Consider the following 15,680-nt stretch of genomic DNA (forward strand, 5'->3'; position numbering starts at 1 on the left):
TAGATGGAAAACGACACCAAACAAAAGTTAGATGAATGAATCAATAAATAAAACAATTCAAAAATTTTAACAAAGATGAGTGAATTAATGTTGATTAATAAATTGAAAGAAAATAATACTCAGAATTTTTAAATTTGGAGGTATTAAACAATAGTCAAATAACAAAAACTCTTTTCAAGGTCCATAAATATATACTCTCTCCGTTTCATAATATAGGATGTTTAGAGAAATTTTTTTTTTTCATAGTATAGGATGTTTTCAAGTTTCTATGTAACTTTTAGATTAATTTAATACTTTATATTATGCAGTCTTGTTTGTGATTGGTTAAACTTTTTTAAACTCAAAACATCTTATATTTTAAAGAGGTGTGAAACAAAAATGTGCAAAAACTAACAAATGTGAACATTGAAAGTTGGGAGTACGACGAAGAAACACAATTGTTGTATTAAAATATTGCAACTTTTAAGATCATTAACAAATCTAAACAGTTAGATGAGATAATAAAAACAATATCATCCGTCATACTTAAATTGACCCCTAAAAGCGAGTTTGCTATAAAATATAAACATATAAATCTATGATTTTATTTATTAACTTGTAAGTTTAAAAAATACTCAGAAAACAATAAATTCGAAACTTGTTTTTGTATTCCATAAAAGTTTATACATAATAAACAAAGAGGTGTAAAATATAATGGTGTAAAACATAGAGGGGTCTTTGTAAAATATAATGGTGTAAAACATAGAGGGGTGAAAAAAATGTGAAAACAATTAATAGGTGCAATTTTTGAAGATGGGGGTACGACGAAAAGATGCAAATATATGAAAATAAAGACGTGTGAAACAAAAAGGTGTGAGGCAAAAAGATGCAAAAACTAACAAGTGCAAACATTGAAATCAAGGGGTACGACGAAGAAACACAATTGTTGGATCAAAACACTGCAACTTTATATAAACAAAGAGATGTAAGATAAAAAGGTGTGAAAACTAACGGTGCCTACATGGAAAGTTGGGGGTGCGACGAAGAAACACAATTGTTGGATCGAGTCTTTGAAACTTTTGAGATCACTAACAAAGGGTGAGATCATTAATAATATTTAAATAATAAAAATTCTTTTCAAAATCAATAAAAATCTGTATATATATAAAAACAAAAAGGTATGAAACAAAGGTGTGAAACAAAAATGTGCAAAAACTAACAAGTGCAACCATTGAAAGCTAGGGGTACGACGAAGAAACACAATTGTTGGATCAAAACATTGCAACTTTATATAAACAACTTAAAGAGGTGTAAAATAAAAAGGTGTGAAAACTAACGGATGCCAACATAGAAAGATGTAGGTGCAACGAAGAAACACAATTATTGGACCGAAACTTTGCAACTTTTGAGATCATTAACAAAGGATGAGATCATTAATCATACTCAAAGAACAAAAACTCTTTTTAAAGTCCGTAAAAATCAGTATATATATAAAAACAAAGAGTGTGAAACAAAAAAGTGTGAAACAAAAATGTGCGAAAACTAACAAGTGTAACCATTGAAAGCTAGGGGTACAACGAATAAACACAATTGTTGGATCAAAACATTGCAACTTTATATAAACAAAGAGGTGTAAAACAAACAGATATGCGCGGTCTCACATCCTTACATGCAGAGTTACAAGCCTTGATTTGGGCTATGGAATCCCTATTGGCGTCTGGAGTTGATTGCCAGAGCTTCGAGACAGATTGTGCAGAATTAGTGGCGATGGTGCGGACCCCTGACGATTGGCCAGCCTTTTCGAATCTGTTGGAGGAGTTTTTTGCGTTCAGATCATGCTTCCCTTCCTTCTCTCTGACCAGGATCCCTCGAGAGCTCAACGTACGGGCAGATTGTCTTGCTCGTTCTTCAAGATCTTTATTTTCTGAAATTTCATTTGTAAACTCTTTTCCTCCGGTTTGGGCAACCAATCTAGGAGTTTTATTTTAATTTAATTAATGTTTGGTTGAAAAAAAAAAAAAACAAACAGATATGAAAACTAACAGGTGCCAACATGAAAAGTTGGGGGTGCAACGAAGAAACACAACTGTTAGACCAAAACTTTGCAACTTTGAGAGCATTAACAAAGGGTGAGATCATTAATAATACTGAAAGAACAAAAACTCTTTTCAAAGTCCATAAAAATATGTATATATATAAAAACAAAGAGTGTGAAAACAAAGAAGTGTGAAACAAAAATGTGTGAAAACTAACAAGTGCAATCATTGAAAGCTAGGGGTACGACGAAAAAACACAATTGTTGGATCAAAACATTGCAACTTTATATAAATAAACAGGTGTAAAACAAAAAGGTGTGAAAATTAACGGGTGCCAACATGGAAAGCTGGAGGTGCAACGAAGAAACACAATTGTTGGACTGAAATATTGCAACTTTTGAGATCATTAACAAAGGGTTTAATAGGTGCGATTTTTAAAAGATGGGGGTACGACGAAGAAACACGATTATTGGAAAAAAATTTTGCAACTATTGGGAGCATTAATAATTTTAAACCGTTAGATGAGATAATAGAAACAATCTCATCCGTTAGATTAAAGTTGATCCCCAAAAGTGAGTTTGCTATTATATATAGATTTTCCGGTTACACACATTTCGTTTGCTTATTTCTAACAACAAGAAGATATAAAATTGCCAAATGAACTTTTAAACTGAAGTGGACACATGTAAAAAATTAGGCCCAAAAACCCAAAAAACAACAAGAGAAACGGCGACGTGGCTGATTAAGCCATTCCTCGGAGCTCAAAGCCACAAACTTTGAAACAGAAACCAAAACACGACATTTACGTTTTTACGAAGTATTATTATAACCTCTCCTGCCTTCAATTACATCTTCAGATCTTCTAACTCACAAAGCTGTTGTACTTTTTGTCTTTTTTTTTTTTTCAGAAACTCTGATTCAGTAAAAAAAAAATCTTCAAATCTCTCTCTCTCGAGACCAGATTCTCTCATCCGGATTTGGATTGAAACCGTTTTGCTTTCCGAGAAATGTCGAACGGCACAGATCAGGCTCAACCACCGCCGGAGAACACTGCTAATCCTGTGGATTCGTCGAAGTCACGGAAGCGTGCGACCCCTGGGGATGATAATAATTGGCTTCCTCCTGATTGGAGAACCGAAGTTAGGGTTCGAACCTCCGGCACTAAAGCTGGTGTTGTCGATAAGGTAATAAAAAAATCCTCAGGCTCTTTCAATTTTTGAGCTCTGTGTTCATCGAGATTTGCTTAGTTCTTTAGGAATGGAATCTTGTAAAAAGTTTATTGAGAATTATCTGTACAAATGGATTGATATGTTCTTTCTTGATCTGAAATTGGGAATATTAATTATTTTGGGTATTTTAGAGACTCTTCAGTGTGTAATGAAGATTATAGATACATAGATTTAGTGGGTTCTTTACCTATTCAGAATGCTAGTTTGATGAAGATTTGCTCTGCGTGTGTGTGAAGGATGGCCATTGTGTAATGTTTGAATGTGTGGTTTTTGTAATATAGTTCTACTACGAACCTATTACGGGTCGTAAGTTCCGGTCCAAGAACGAGGTTTTGTACTACTTGGAACACGGGACTCCTAAAAAGGCCGTCAAGAAAGCGGATAACAACGGAGACTTGCATCCTAAAGTTAGTCAGAAAACGTTTCTCTCTTTGTTAGTTTAAAGTTTAACCCCCTTGTTTGCTTCTTCCTTTACTTGAACTGTTTGTCTTTGCACATTTTTTTGTAGCATTCTGAAGGTCGAGGAAGCAGTAGTAGGCGCCAGACCAAGTCCAACAAAAAAGCTAATGAGCCACCTCCAAAGCCTGTGAACTTTGATTTTATGAATGTGCCGGAGAAGGTCACTTGGACGGGGACTGATGGTTCAGATAAAGCTTGGTGGCCTTCCATTGGGGACTACAAGATTCAAGAATCTGTCAGCCAAGATTGGGACAAAGCATTCACTCTTGTCACAACCCAAAACGCTTGGAAACCAATGTTTTAGAAGAAGATTGCTGCTGCAGCTCAAATAACAGAAGCGCTAGAGAATCATGTCTATTTGGTACTTTGGATTTTGCTTTCATTTGTTTAACATGTGTAATGTAGGTTAATATAGTACTCATGTGATAGTTTAGCAACAGTTTAAATTTGGGTTGTAATATACTTTTTAACGTTTGTCGTAGATATTTTGAAGGCAAGGTATGTCAATATTATTGCCTTTGAGAGAATCATTGAGTAACAAAGTTATGAAATCTGAGATTTAATGGGTGGAGTTAGACGAGCCATGTTACTTACTTCACTTCTCAGTTCTCTCTGCTTTAAATCAGAGAAGCATCAGCTTTGTGCATAGACTCTACCTATCTAGGCTGCTTCAAATCTAATATCATTTAGAATCGTTTACGCTTGGTAAATGCTATTATGAAAATCTAGACAAAAGCGTCTGTAGTCCAACGGTTAGGATAATTGCCTTCCAAGCAATAGACCCGGGTTCGACTCCCGGCAGACGCATTTTTATTTTTATTTTTCCCCGCCATAATTGAGCCACCAAAGCATTCAGATGTCTCCAAAACCATCTGAACCAGGACTATACTGTATGTCTATAATGATACAGATGGAACCGGTCATTAATATACTTAAAATTTTCCCACTGAATAATTGACCAATAAATAACATATATATTAAGTTTCCAAGAATAATAGATATTCAAACAATAAAATATAATATTCTCTCTTAGAAGTACGATTATATGTTAACTATAACAAACATGCTAATGTTGTAATGTAAAAATGGCATGTCAATGGTTGTGGTTAAAAAGCTATATAATGTTTTCTTGATGTTCGAAAAGCTGAGCAAAACATGAGTTCTTTATCTTGCTCGAACAAAAAAATACCACTATTTGCCAATTTTAAGTACAAAAAAAATATATAAGGAAACATAATACTGTTATTCTGTAAATACTTTGGTTTTGTATTGTGAGATGATGTACTAAAAATATATTAAAGTTTTGGTAGCAATTTTAAAATGTTTGGAGTTTTAAGTTTGTAGTTTTAGCATATAAGAGAGTGAAAGATTTTATTTAGTCACTAATTTGATTAAGAACCAATTTTTATCGATGCATAAAAGAAGATATGAAAATGTTTTACCTTATGTTACGTGGCTTCAAAACCTAAGTAAGTACTAGTTATATTTTTGTCTTAATATTTTTGAATTTTGAATTTGAGATAAATTTTTGGACTCTCAATAGTAATTTGAAAATTTGAAAGAATGAAGCAGTTATAAATTATTATATCTTTGATAATTAATTTTTGGCAACGAAGATTCCAAAACTTCTTTAAAAGACAAGACCCAAAGAAAAAATCCATTACTTTGCTATAATTGAACAAACCAGTAGCAAATCCATTATAGACGTTTGAAGCAGGTGATCTACTAGGACAAGGTAACAGACCTAAATCTTTCCTTGTTTACTGCTAATCTATCAAAGAAAATCCTATACGGTTTCTTTTATACAGTATTCGAATGAGTGGATGAACCAGAACAGCTGCGCGAAAGCTGGTGGACTTGCTGGCAAATAAAGAAATTGCATAATCAAGTACCATTATTTTGAGGGGAAAAAAAAATCAACAAAACCAAAAACAAAAACAACAAAAAAAAACGTCTGCAATTTTAAAAAGACAAAAAATTCTCCATGTGATTTGCATAAGTAGATATGGTGCTGAGAGGTCCGTCTCCGAGTCCATTCCGGCGTCTAAATTGGTCATCCGCAACTCCTTCAACCACAACCGTTCTGAAGCTGTTAGCCTTGGGATCAAAATATAAAATCCGAAACGGATTCTCCAAAGCTGATGGTACGTAAATAAACTCGCCGGCATCATTGACACCTCTCAAGTGTAATCGGGGTTTTGAAATCGGATCATTACGAGTGAAAGGTAAACAAAGATGTTTACAAGACCACTCCTCTTTTTCGGCATCTTCCAGAATCCACATGGTAATATCATCAGATTTTGAAGAAACACTAACTAACTTCCCCTCATAAACTATGAGGAAACAATAAGAATAGGACGACCATGGTACTTTTATTACACTTAACTTTTCTGACCGGACATGGAAGCTCACCAAAAACTGAGAAAGACGATCATTTATAGGAGAGGCTACATAGTAGACAACCCCGTCAATGCATCGTCCAGAGCCACAAGGGAAATGCTCAGGGGTACCTTGGATGACTCTCCATGATTCTTGAGCTCCTCCTCCCAGTGTAAGAGCCCGAGGCTGATGATTGTTGCACTTAGGAAAATGACAAGCAGGGACAGACAACACTTTGTATGTACCATCTATCGGATCATATCCTAGAAAGTTAAACGAGAATAGCCAGCGACAGTTGGGTATGGGTAAACTCGAGAAACGCCTCGTGGTTGGGTTCCAGATTTGGGATTGTCCTGATATATTAAGACAGATCAGGCCATTGACCGACTCGCCGCTTTTAAAGACACCAAATTGAGGATATGTCATCGAATAACTGTCTGCCACTACTAGAGGGTTCTTCTCCTTCGAACTCTTGTTTTCTAACAAGGACAGAACCAACAGCTTGTCGTTTTCTCTTGACAAGATGACAAGACAGGGACTTTTCGATCGAGCTGCGAACGACTTTATGAAACATGGAAGGGTGGTGGCTGATGAACACAGCTTCGACACGCAGCGCGACTTGCCAACTGATTTTGCAGGAAGCCGTACGAGTACCTCCGAGATTAGATCCATAGGAATTGAGGTTCCTTTCGAAGATGATGAAAAGTCTTTTATTGCCGTAATCTTTTTTCCTGTTTTCTCTGGATCTTCTTGCTCCCCCATCATCGAGCTCAACCCTAATTCTTCTCTCTCTGTTTTCCTGACGGCTGTTTCTAGCTGTTTGGTTTTCAAAGTTACTTGTTAAAGAGATCACGACACTTATGAATTGTATCGTTAAGATTTGACATGTATCAAATCTAAAATTATTAAATATATATATTTTTTTGAATGTAAAAATTCAAAACTTATCATAAAAAGCATATCTTATCATATAAAGTTGAATTTTGAAAAATAGCTATTAATAAGATTTTGACATGTGTCAAGATTATATCAATATGAGATTTTGATAGGTGTAAAAGTTAATATTTAATAGGAGAGATTTGAAATTACAACAACAAAAACAAAATATTTTTTAAACAATATTAGTAATGTAAAAAAATAATTATCAAAAAATTACAAAAATAATTTTTTTAATAATTATAAAGAGATTATTAATTCTACAAAAAAGAAATGGGATTAAGGAAAATATACGGTTAATTATTAATTCTAAATTTTGTAAATACTCACTTCTATATAAACATAGATCGTCTCATATTTTTCATCTAACAAAATCATTTATTCAAAATTATTGCTTTCAACTTTATTCTAATTGGTAAAACTTTTTTTAATGGAATGTAAATTTTTTTTTTTTTAAACCAAGATTTTCTCCTATTTTCTCCTTTTTCAGTTTGGAATAGGTAAGATTAATATGTTGACAAAAAAAAAAGATAAATATATGTGTCTTCTTTTTTAATACTGTATTTTTAAATTTAATGTAGTATTTTAGGTTGTTTTATTTAATTTATCTTTTCACGTTTGAATTATTTGAGATTCATATATTATATTTCTTATAATTTTCTATTATTTCTATATTTATGTAAAATTAATTTTCTTCTAACTGCTCAACCTTGATTGGTTGGTCATACACCCTTTTTATGCAAACATAATTGTTACCATTCATTCAATCCCAAAGGAAGATAAAGAATAGATAGATAGATTGAAAACACAAGCTAATATAATTGTTACCACTCATCAACCTAACATAATTGTTACCACTCATCAACCTAATGGTTAGATAAAATAGGCTAATCAAACACAAGCTTACAACAAACAAAGATAGATAGATTGAAAAAACATAAATTATTATTGATAGATCCATAGGAGTTCGGAGGCTGTGACACCCTGGTTTGCGGATAGGTTTAAAGAATTGATTTGGCCACCGAGGTCACCAAAATGCACTTATCTTTGCGATCAAGGATCCTGAGAGAACTCCAGAGTTAATCGTGCTCAAGGAGGAGTTGTTTCAGGATGGATGACCTTTCGGGAAGTGATTGTCGAAACTGTGCGAGTGAGGACAAAACACAGGGAAAAATCATATGGTGATTTTTAGGGTCGATAAACAAGTATTTAAAGCCTCCTAGACTTAACAGACCGGCCGTCGGATATGGATGGGCCAGGAGTAGACGTGGGGCCCACTAAGGAAGGTGGGCCTGTAGACATGGGCTCACTAAGCAAGGTGGCAGTCGGGGCGTTCCAAAGACAAATGCTACATCATGGTGTAAAAAACACTTCCATAAATATATTGGAAAATTTAACATTAGTTACTATCAAAAGATTTTGTGACGTTAGAAAAAGGTCTTTAGTTTCATTGGTTGTCGGAACAAGTCATTTTTGAGAAAACTAAAGACGTGAATATGTTCTCTCCACACATGAGGATGGCAGAGCCGAGGTTCTCTCTATGGTGGAGGAGGTTGGATTCAAGGTTATTTCCCCAAGGTAGGAAGGTGGAGGAGGTTGGACGCAAGGTTATCTCTCTGAGGGAAGAAGGTGGAGCCAATGTTCTCTTCATGGTAGAGGACGTTTGGTGCAAAATTCTCTCCATAAGAGAGGAGAGTGGAGCCAAGGTTTTCTCCATGGTTGGTTATACACTATTGTGATGATACATCATTGATTAGTATACTATTTAATATATTTCTTATTCGAAATATTTTTCGAGCCAATGATTTTCTATGCAAAAGTGAAAGTAAAAAGACTTATAATAGTTGGCTTAATGTGTTCGTACAGACATTTTCTAGGTGGTGGTAAAATATATATTTGTGATATATAGTATATCCTCTATATATTAAAAGTGAAGCATTTTGGAGAAAAAACTGATTTGTCGTTGCCAAAGAGCTTCGTACCCAATTTATTGTTCACCCTTAGTATTCCAAAAAATTATATAAAACTGTCACTGCTATATATATATATATATATATATATATATATATATGTTTTGTCAACTGCCACTGCTATTCAATTTATTTATATACACAATATTTTGCTCCTATAAATTCTAAAATTGGTATATATTATTCAAAAATTGATAAATATTATCTCCTATATATTTTCAAAATTAAATTAATTTTCACTATAATATAATAATATAACTATATTATGAGATGTAAAAAATTATAAATTTAAAATTATATCTTCAGAAATATAAATAATATTACATTTCTAATAATTTTATAAAGCTCTAATGGTGAAAGAATCGAAGATCATTTGAAACTGGCTCAATGTTTATTCTTTTGCTAAAAACAATAACTATATTTGTCCAAAAAAACATATGATCACCAATTAAAATGACATGAATATATACTTTAATTTAGATAACTATGTAATGTAGTTAAACATTATATATAAATATGTAGTTATAGTATTTTTACAGAAATCTTAAAATTTAGAAAATCCAGTGATCTATAGGGATCTAATGACCAATTAAAACTTATAAAATCCACTGATATAATACCATAACAAAGACCAATTATATAAGAGATCTAATGACCAATTACAGTCTTCCCCCTCATGAAACAATTTTGTAATTTTATTTCTCCATCAATTACGGACACATATTTTACTTAAAAAACTAATAATATCCAAATTAATAGAATTCTCCTTAATAAAATACCTTTTGGTATCTCCTATAATGGACCTATATAAAATACTCACGCTTTATATCCCATTTTATTATTTTTCCTTCTCTTACTATATTATTTACTTTATTAGTTAAACATTAAATTGTCAAACTAAGGGATATTTCATTCAATAATTAAGGAAATCTTTATTATTAATTGGGGAATACATTTAAGGGTTAAAAAAAATTCATATCAAATATTCATGTTGCCAAACTGACCCAATTTACATATTAAGAAGAAAAAAAAAGATTAAACAACAGATTTATTATATTTCAGAAAATCGTTCAAATTAGTTCCATAGTAATCAGGTTATGAGAATTTTGTGTGGGTATATTCATGTATGACAAAATATGGGAAGAAAATTTTGGGAACAAGAATTCAAGCAGAACATGTGCGGACATACTATTTACTCATATGAATTACGAGGGATGGGTTTTTTTTGGGTCAAACAAAATTTAAACGTTACAATCAGACATATTAGACAGGTTTGATCGTTTGACAATTATATATTTTTAAAAAATTATGCAAAAATAACTCTGCACGTACGTGTTGTCCGAACCTAGTTTAGGTGTAAAAAATACGCTTTTAAGGGTAACATACATAAAAAATTTAATAATAGAAATAAATCTATATATTATAGCAAACATAAAACTTATAAAAAATGTACAACAAATTTTAATATATTTTTGTGAAATTTAATTTAATTTACAAAACTCTAAGCCCGCACAGCAGGCGGGTCCTTATATAGTATATATATAACAGCAAAACCACTTTTAAGGATCCATTTGAAATATCAGATAAGATTATTTTTATTATCTTAGCTAACAGTTTAGATTTGTTAATTTTCTCAAAAGTTGCAATGCTTCTAATGGTTTAGATTTAGATTGACATTTCTGTCAGTAATCTCATAGATTGTGCTGATCAATTGATAATCAAAGCATTGTATTTGGTGAGTATTGTAGCTGATAAGATTAAATAATGGAAATAAATCTGTATATTATAGCAAACATAAAACTTATAAAAAACGTACAACAAATTTTAATATATTTTTGTGAAATTTAATTTAATTTACAAAACTCTAAACCCGTACAATGGGCGAATTCTTATCTAGTATATACTCCCTCCGTTTCAAAATATAGGATGTTTTGGTGAAGTTTTTTGTTTCATAATATAGGATGCTTTCAAATTTCAATGCAACTTTTAGATTAGTTTAGTATTTTATATTATGCAGTATTGTTTCTGATTGGTTAAACTTGTTAAAAGTTAAGATGTCTTAATCTGCGTGCTTTGCTTAAAACATCCTATATTTTGAAACGGAGGGAGTATATAACAGCAAAACCACTTTTAAAAATTAATTTAAAATATCAGATAAAATTGTTTTTATTATCTCATCTAACAGTTTAGATGTGTTAATTTTGTCAAAAGTTGCAATGTTTCTAACGGTTTAGATTGACATTTCTGTTAGTAATCTCATAGATTGTGCTGATCAACTGATAATCAAAGCGTTGTATTTGGTGAGTATTGTAGCTGATAAAATACTTGAAGTCGATCAACGTTGTCTGATGAGGAAATATAGAGAACGAGAAAACATGAAGAAGCAGCTTAGGCAAGCAGCCGGCCAAGGGTATGTTCTGAGGAATCTCGAGGGAGTTAAAAAAAATATGGACAACTTACTCAAAAGATCTGTTTGAATAAGGGAATAGTAAAGGTATAAAATAGGTGGATGAAGTAATTTTGTTATCAACTAGAGAGCTCCTGTTGAGATAGTTGGCAAATATCATATATTAGTAAAATGTCGAGTGGTTGGAAACTCTTTAGAAGCCAGCTCGTGTGATATGAAATCAACCTCCCATGAGAAGGTTCAAATTAAGGTTCCTGCATCCAAGCTTTTGCTGCTAAAAATCCCAAGTTAGTAACTTTCCTTTTTGTTAAGAGCATATTTTAATCTAAATTGTGAGGACCCACAATAGGAAACAAATTAAAAAGTGTTCCTGCCTCTAGTTCTGCTGCACTCTTACAGTCTTACTTTACTGTATTGATCTTACTGAATGCTATTCTAAACATTTTTCGTGTTTAATTACTTTTCTGCCAAAAGCTCCCTCTCTATGGATCCAAGACTTCAACAGGCGGAATCCGGTAGCATCAATGACTCGTATGCTTTGATTGATGAGAATCCTTACCTTTTGGAGAGCATCGATGCAGTGCCATTTGTGAACACTACCCTTGACATAGCTGCAGCTTCTGGGAAAATAGCATTTGCCACAGAGATTCTGAATCTTAAGCCGTCATTTGCAAGAAAACTGAACACAAATGGGTACAGTCCATTACACATTGCTGAGGATCAACAAGAGTTTGTCATGTGGTGGCTCAGGCTTGATCCCAGCCTTTCTCGCGTTAAAGGTAGAGAAGGCATCACGATGTTCCATCTCCTAATTTTGTTAGAATATTGTAGGATATGATTTGGTGATCAAATCATATCTCTTACATTGGGGAATCAAAGAGAAATATTAATTACTTAATATGTGATTTGATTGCATATTTTTAGGAAGATTTACATCTATCATTTATGGATATATTTGTGTATATATATAGAGCCTTATGGCTATTGATAATAAACAAGAAAACCTTTTCCAAAATTATGTTTTCTTGACATGGTATCAGAGCAGGTCGAACTTGTCGAAGACAATGGCATCATCGGCGTATTTCCACGACGGAGAGAACTCATGAGTCATTATCACTCAAGTTCAGTCCAATGGTGCCCAGATCCGATGATGAAAAGATGCAACAGTGGAAAGCAAAAAGATTGACATGAAGAAGTTTTTGCCATCATATGTTCTGTTCGCAAACGACGAACCCGACGAGCCCGACAAACATCAAACACGACTTGAAGGAATCCAACACGACTTGAAGGAATCCTTGTGCCACACATAAATCTTGTGTTGTGACATCGAACACGACTTGAAGGAATCCAACACGACTTGGAGAAATCCTTGTGTCACACATAACTCTTGTGTTGTGACATCGAACACGACTTGAAGGAATCCAACACGACTTGGAGAAATCCTTGTGTCACACATAACTCTTGTGTTGTGACATCGAACACGACTTGAAGGAATCCAACACGACTTGGAGGAATCCTTGTGTCACACATAACTCTTTTGTTGTGACATCGAACACGACTAGAAGGAATGCTTGTGTCACACACACAAATCTTGTGTTGTGACATCGACGAACCAGATCTCGACAAGAAAAGCCGAGATGACTCGACGGTGGAGTATAAAACTGTGATGAATACCGAAACGGGGATGTGAAGATGAGTACATGATCAAGTTCAAGTTGGGCATTTGCAAGCGGCATGCTCCAACTTGAGGGAGGGTGTTAGAATATTGTAGGATATGATTTGGTGATCAAATCATATCTCTTACATTGGGAATCAAGGAGAAATATTAATCACTTAATATGTGATTTGATTGCATATTTTTAGGAAGATTTACATCTACCATTTATGGATATATTTGTGTATATATAGAGCCTTATGGCCATTGATAATAAACAAGAAAACGTTTTCAAAAATTATGTTTTCTTGACAAGTATTAAAAATAAAAAACAAAAAAAATAAAACCTAACTTGTTTTGGTTTTTTTTTCCAGAAATTACCTAGAATATTACATAAAAGTAGGTTTATTACTAGACTAACACGTTGAGATTTCTGTCTTACTAGAATAACACATAAAAGTTTGCAAATTACTTCTATATATGAGTTGTGTGTTTTATTATGTTTTATGCCATTCTCTTTTAAAACGAAGATCTTAAAAGGGGAAAATAAAAAGATCATAAACCTAAGTCGATCCCTTGAATCTTTGTGTTGTTTGTCTTACGATTGTTGGGTTGAGATCAGCTATTTTTAGATAGCTTGCGGCGTGAAAAGAATCTGTGTGGAGGACGTTTGGCTGGAGGACCACTGACGGCGAGTTGACGGCGAGGTGGTTTGAAGTAGAGGAGGAGGGAAATAAAGCGATTTGCTCAGAGGTAAATTTCTATATCGTGGTTTAGTCTCTATTGCTTACTGTTTTCTTATACCCGAGTATTACATAGTAGGCCTTGTATATTGTATGTTAGTTTTCTGTATGTTGTTGAGCTCTGTTTTTCGGAAGATATTTGTGTGACTTCATGTTGCTTCGTTGCTAATCTAAGCAACAAATGTTTTGTGATATTGAATTAATAACTAAACTAAAGCTTCTGTCGTAGATATGGGGTTAAGCAAGAGGTATCCAAGTAGGTTGTATGGGGTTGGTAATTTTCCACTGCCGATGAGAAGCATGCACCACGATTGTAGTTTGTCCAATCTTGGTGGTTTGAAAGGCTTTGTTGGTGATGAGGTGTATGACAAAATAAGAAAGAATTCGCAGCTGGGAGTTCTATTGGATCTAGCCGAATCTGACTACCTGTTTTGTGGGAAGACCATCCATTATCTATTGTCCAATCAATTGGCAATAAACATTCCTTCGGAGGTATGGTTTTTGGTTGGAGGAAAGCCGCTGAGGTTCTCTCTATATGAATATGAAGAAATTAGTGGTTTGAATTGTGAGAAGATTGATGAAACAGAGTTTGAAGTCGATCATACACCTTTATGGGCGGCTTTAAAGGTGAAAGCTTTTAATGGACCCAACTGGGAGGAGCTAGTTGAGGGTTTGAGAAGCTGCCGTGGGTGGTCTGATGAAATGAAGACGCAGATTGTTCGGTTGTATCTTGTTCATGTTGGAGTGCTTGGTTTATCAAGGAGCAGTCGGATACCTCTGGAATACGCTAAAAGGGCGTTGAATGAAGAAGCATTTGAGAGTTTTCAATGGGGTAGGGTTGGATTCAAGAGTTTAGTTGATTCCATCAAAGTCCTTGGGTTACCTAACAATGCTTATACCCTCCATGGATGTGTCCATGTATTGCTGATATGGGCATTTGAGAGCGTGAAGGTGCTGGGGGCTAGCTACGGGAATGTAAGAGAAGGTGTAGATTTGCCTCTGTTAAGGTGGAGAGGAGGGAGGCCAAGGAAGGATATCGAAGCCTTCATATCCGGGAGCAAACTCCTTAATAATGGGGAGGTATGCCTTCAATTTACGTATACATTATTTGTCTGCATTTTTTCTTTGTGATAGATTATTAAAAGTTATGGTATCTGAAATGCAGCTTCAGGTGAAGCATTTAGTACCTAAACCTTTGGAGTTCATATATCCAGATTGGCCAGGACAGTATTGTGTGTATGGTGTAGGAGAAGGTTTGAAGAAGAAACTGGATAATCTGCTGTTAGACGTGATCAATGGCGAAGTGGATGAAAGAGAATGGGATTGTGTAAAAAAAAGGAAGGGGGAACATACGAAGAAGAGGGAGAGGAGGCAACATGTTGCAGGGGTAAGTGACGATGATTTCCTTGAAACAGCCCCAACCAGCATCCATAATGTCCCCAATAATGCGAAGGAGCATAAAGAAAGTGTTGGGGACAAATGTTCATCAGAGAAGGCGTCTGGAGATAAGCATTCAGGTGTGCAGGGTGAAGATGGTAGTGGAAGGTTATTTACTATGGTTGAAACACTAGGGGCGAAAATGGATAATATTCAGATATCTTTTTCTAGAGCAATAGCGAAAGTTGTGTTCAAACTTCAAGGTATGGAGAGTAGGATGGGTAACTTTTAGAGTGACGTTCAACTATTGAAGAAAGTTGTTATCAACACAACGAATGGAGGAGCACATACGCAAGGACCTCGTACATTAAGAAATGACAAACAAAAAATAGAGGAGGTATGATCTGCGTACCGTATTGATAAAATTGTTATTATATATCTGTTGTTCAGTATGAAGTCTTTGTATTTATCTATTCGAGGAAACAATATCAATTTTAGTACTGTGAAGTTG

General features: G+C 34.1%; 3 protein-coding genes and 1 non-coding gene across 4 annotated transcripts; 3 read left to right on the forward strand and 1 right to left on the reverse strand.

Annotated features, from left to right (window-relative positions):
• LOC104711110 (methyl-CpG-binding domain-containing protein 5-like) lies at positions 2,789–4,254 on the forward strand. The gene is made up of 3 exons (XM_010427792.2): positions 2,789–3,199; positions 3,526–3,651; positions 3,753–4,254. The coding sequence occupies exons 1-3, from the start codon at positions 3,023–3,025 to the stop codon at positions 4,005–4,007; spliced, it is 558 nt and encodes a 185-aa protein (XP_010426094.1). The 5' UTR covers positions 2,789–3,022; the 3' UTR covers positions 4,008–4,254.
• On the forward strand, positions 4,439–4,510 carry TRNAG-UCC. The gene has a single exon. It is a non-coding gene; the product is annotated as a tRNA-Gly (tRNA).
• Positions 5,611–6,922, reverse strand: LOC104715334 (putative F-box protein At1g50870). Its single transcript, XM_010432748.2, has one exon. It carries the CDS (start codon positions 6,845–6,847, stop codon positions 5,666–5,668), a length of 1,182 nt encoding a protein of 393 aa, XP_010431050.2. The 5' UTR covers positions 6,848–6,922; the 3' UTR covers positions 5,611–5,665.
• Positions 14,024–15,461, forward strand: LOC104715335. Its single transcript, XM_010432749.1, has 2 exons — positions 14,024–14,872; positions 14,958–15,461. Exons 1-2 carry the CDS (start codon positions 14,024–14,026, stop codon positions 15,459–15,461), a joined length of 1,353 nt encoding a protein of 450 aa, XP_010431051.1.

This window comes from Camelina sativa, chromosome 9 (assembly GCF_000633955.1).
Source record: "Camelina sativa cultivar DH55 chromosome 9, Cs, whole genome shotgun sequence".
Taxonomy (NCBI): Eukaryota; Viridiplantae; Streptophyta; class Magnoliopsida; order Brassicales; family Brassicaceae; genus Camelina; species Camelina sativa.

Coding starts and splice junctions, on each gene's coding strand:
- LOC104711110 (XM_010427792.2), top strand. CDS start 3,023: ATGTCGAACGGCACAGATCAGGCTCAACCACCGCCGGAGAACACTGCT. Junction 3,200..3,525: donor AAGCTGGTGTTGTCGATAAG/GTAATAAAAAAA, acceptor TTTGTAATATAG/TTCTACTACGAACCTATTAC. Junction 3,652..3,752: donor ACGGAGACTTGCATCCTAAA/GTTAGTCAGAAA, acceptor ATTTTTTTGTAG/CATTCTGAAGGTCGAGGAAG.
- LOC104715334 (XM_010432748.2), bottom strand. CDS start 6,847: ATGATGGGGGAGCAAGAAGATCCAGAGAAAACAGGAAAAAAGATTACG.
- LOC104715335 (XM_010432749.1), top strand. CDS start 14,024: ATGGGGTTAAGCAAGAGGTATCCAAGTAGGTTGTATGGGGTTGGTAAT. Junction 14,873..14,957: donor AACTCCTTAATAATGGGGAG/GTATGCCTTCAA, acceptor TCTGAAATGCAG/CTTCAGGTGAAGCATTTAGT.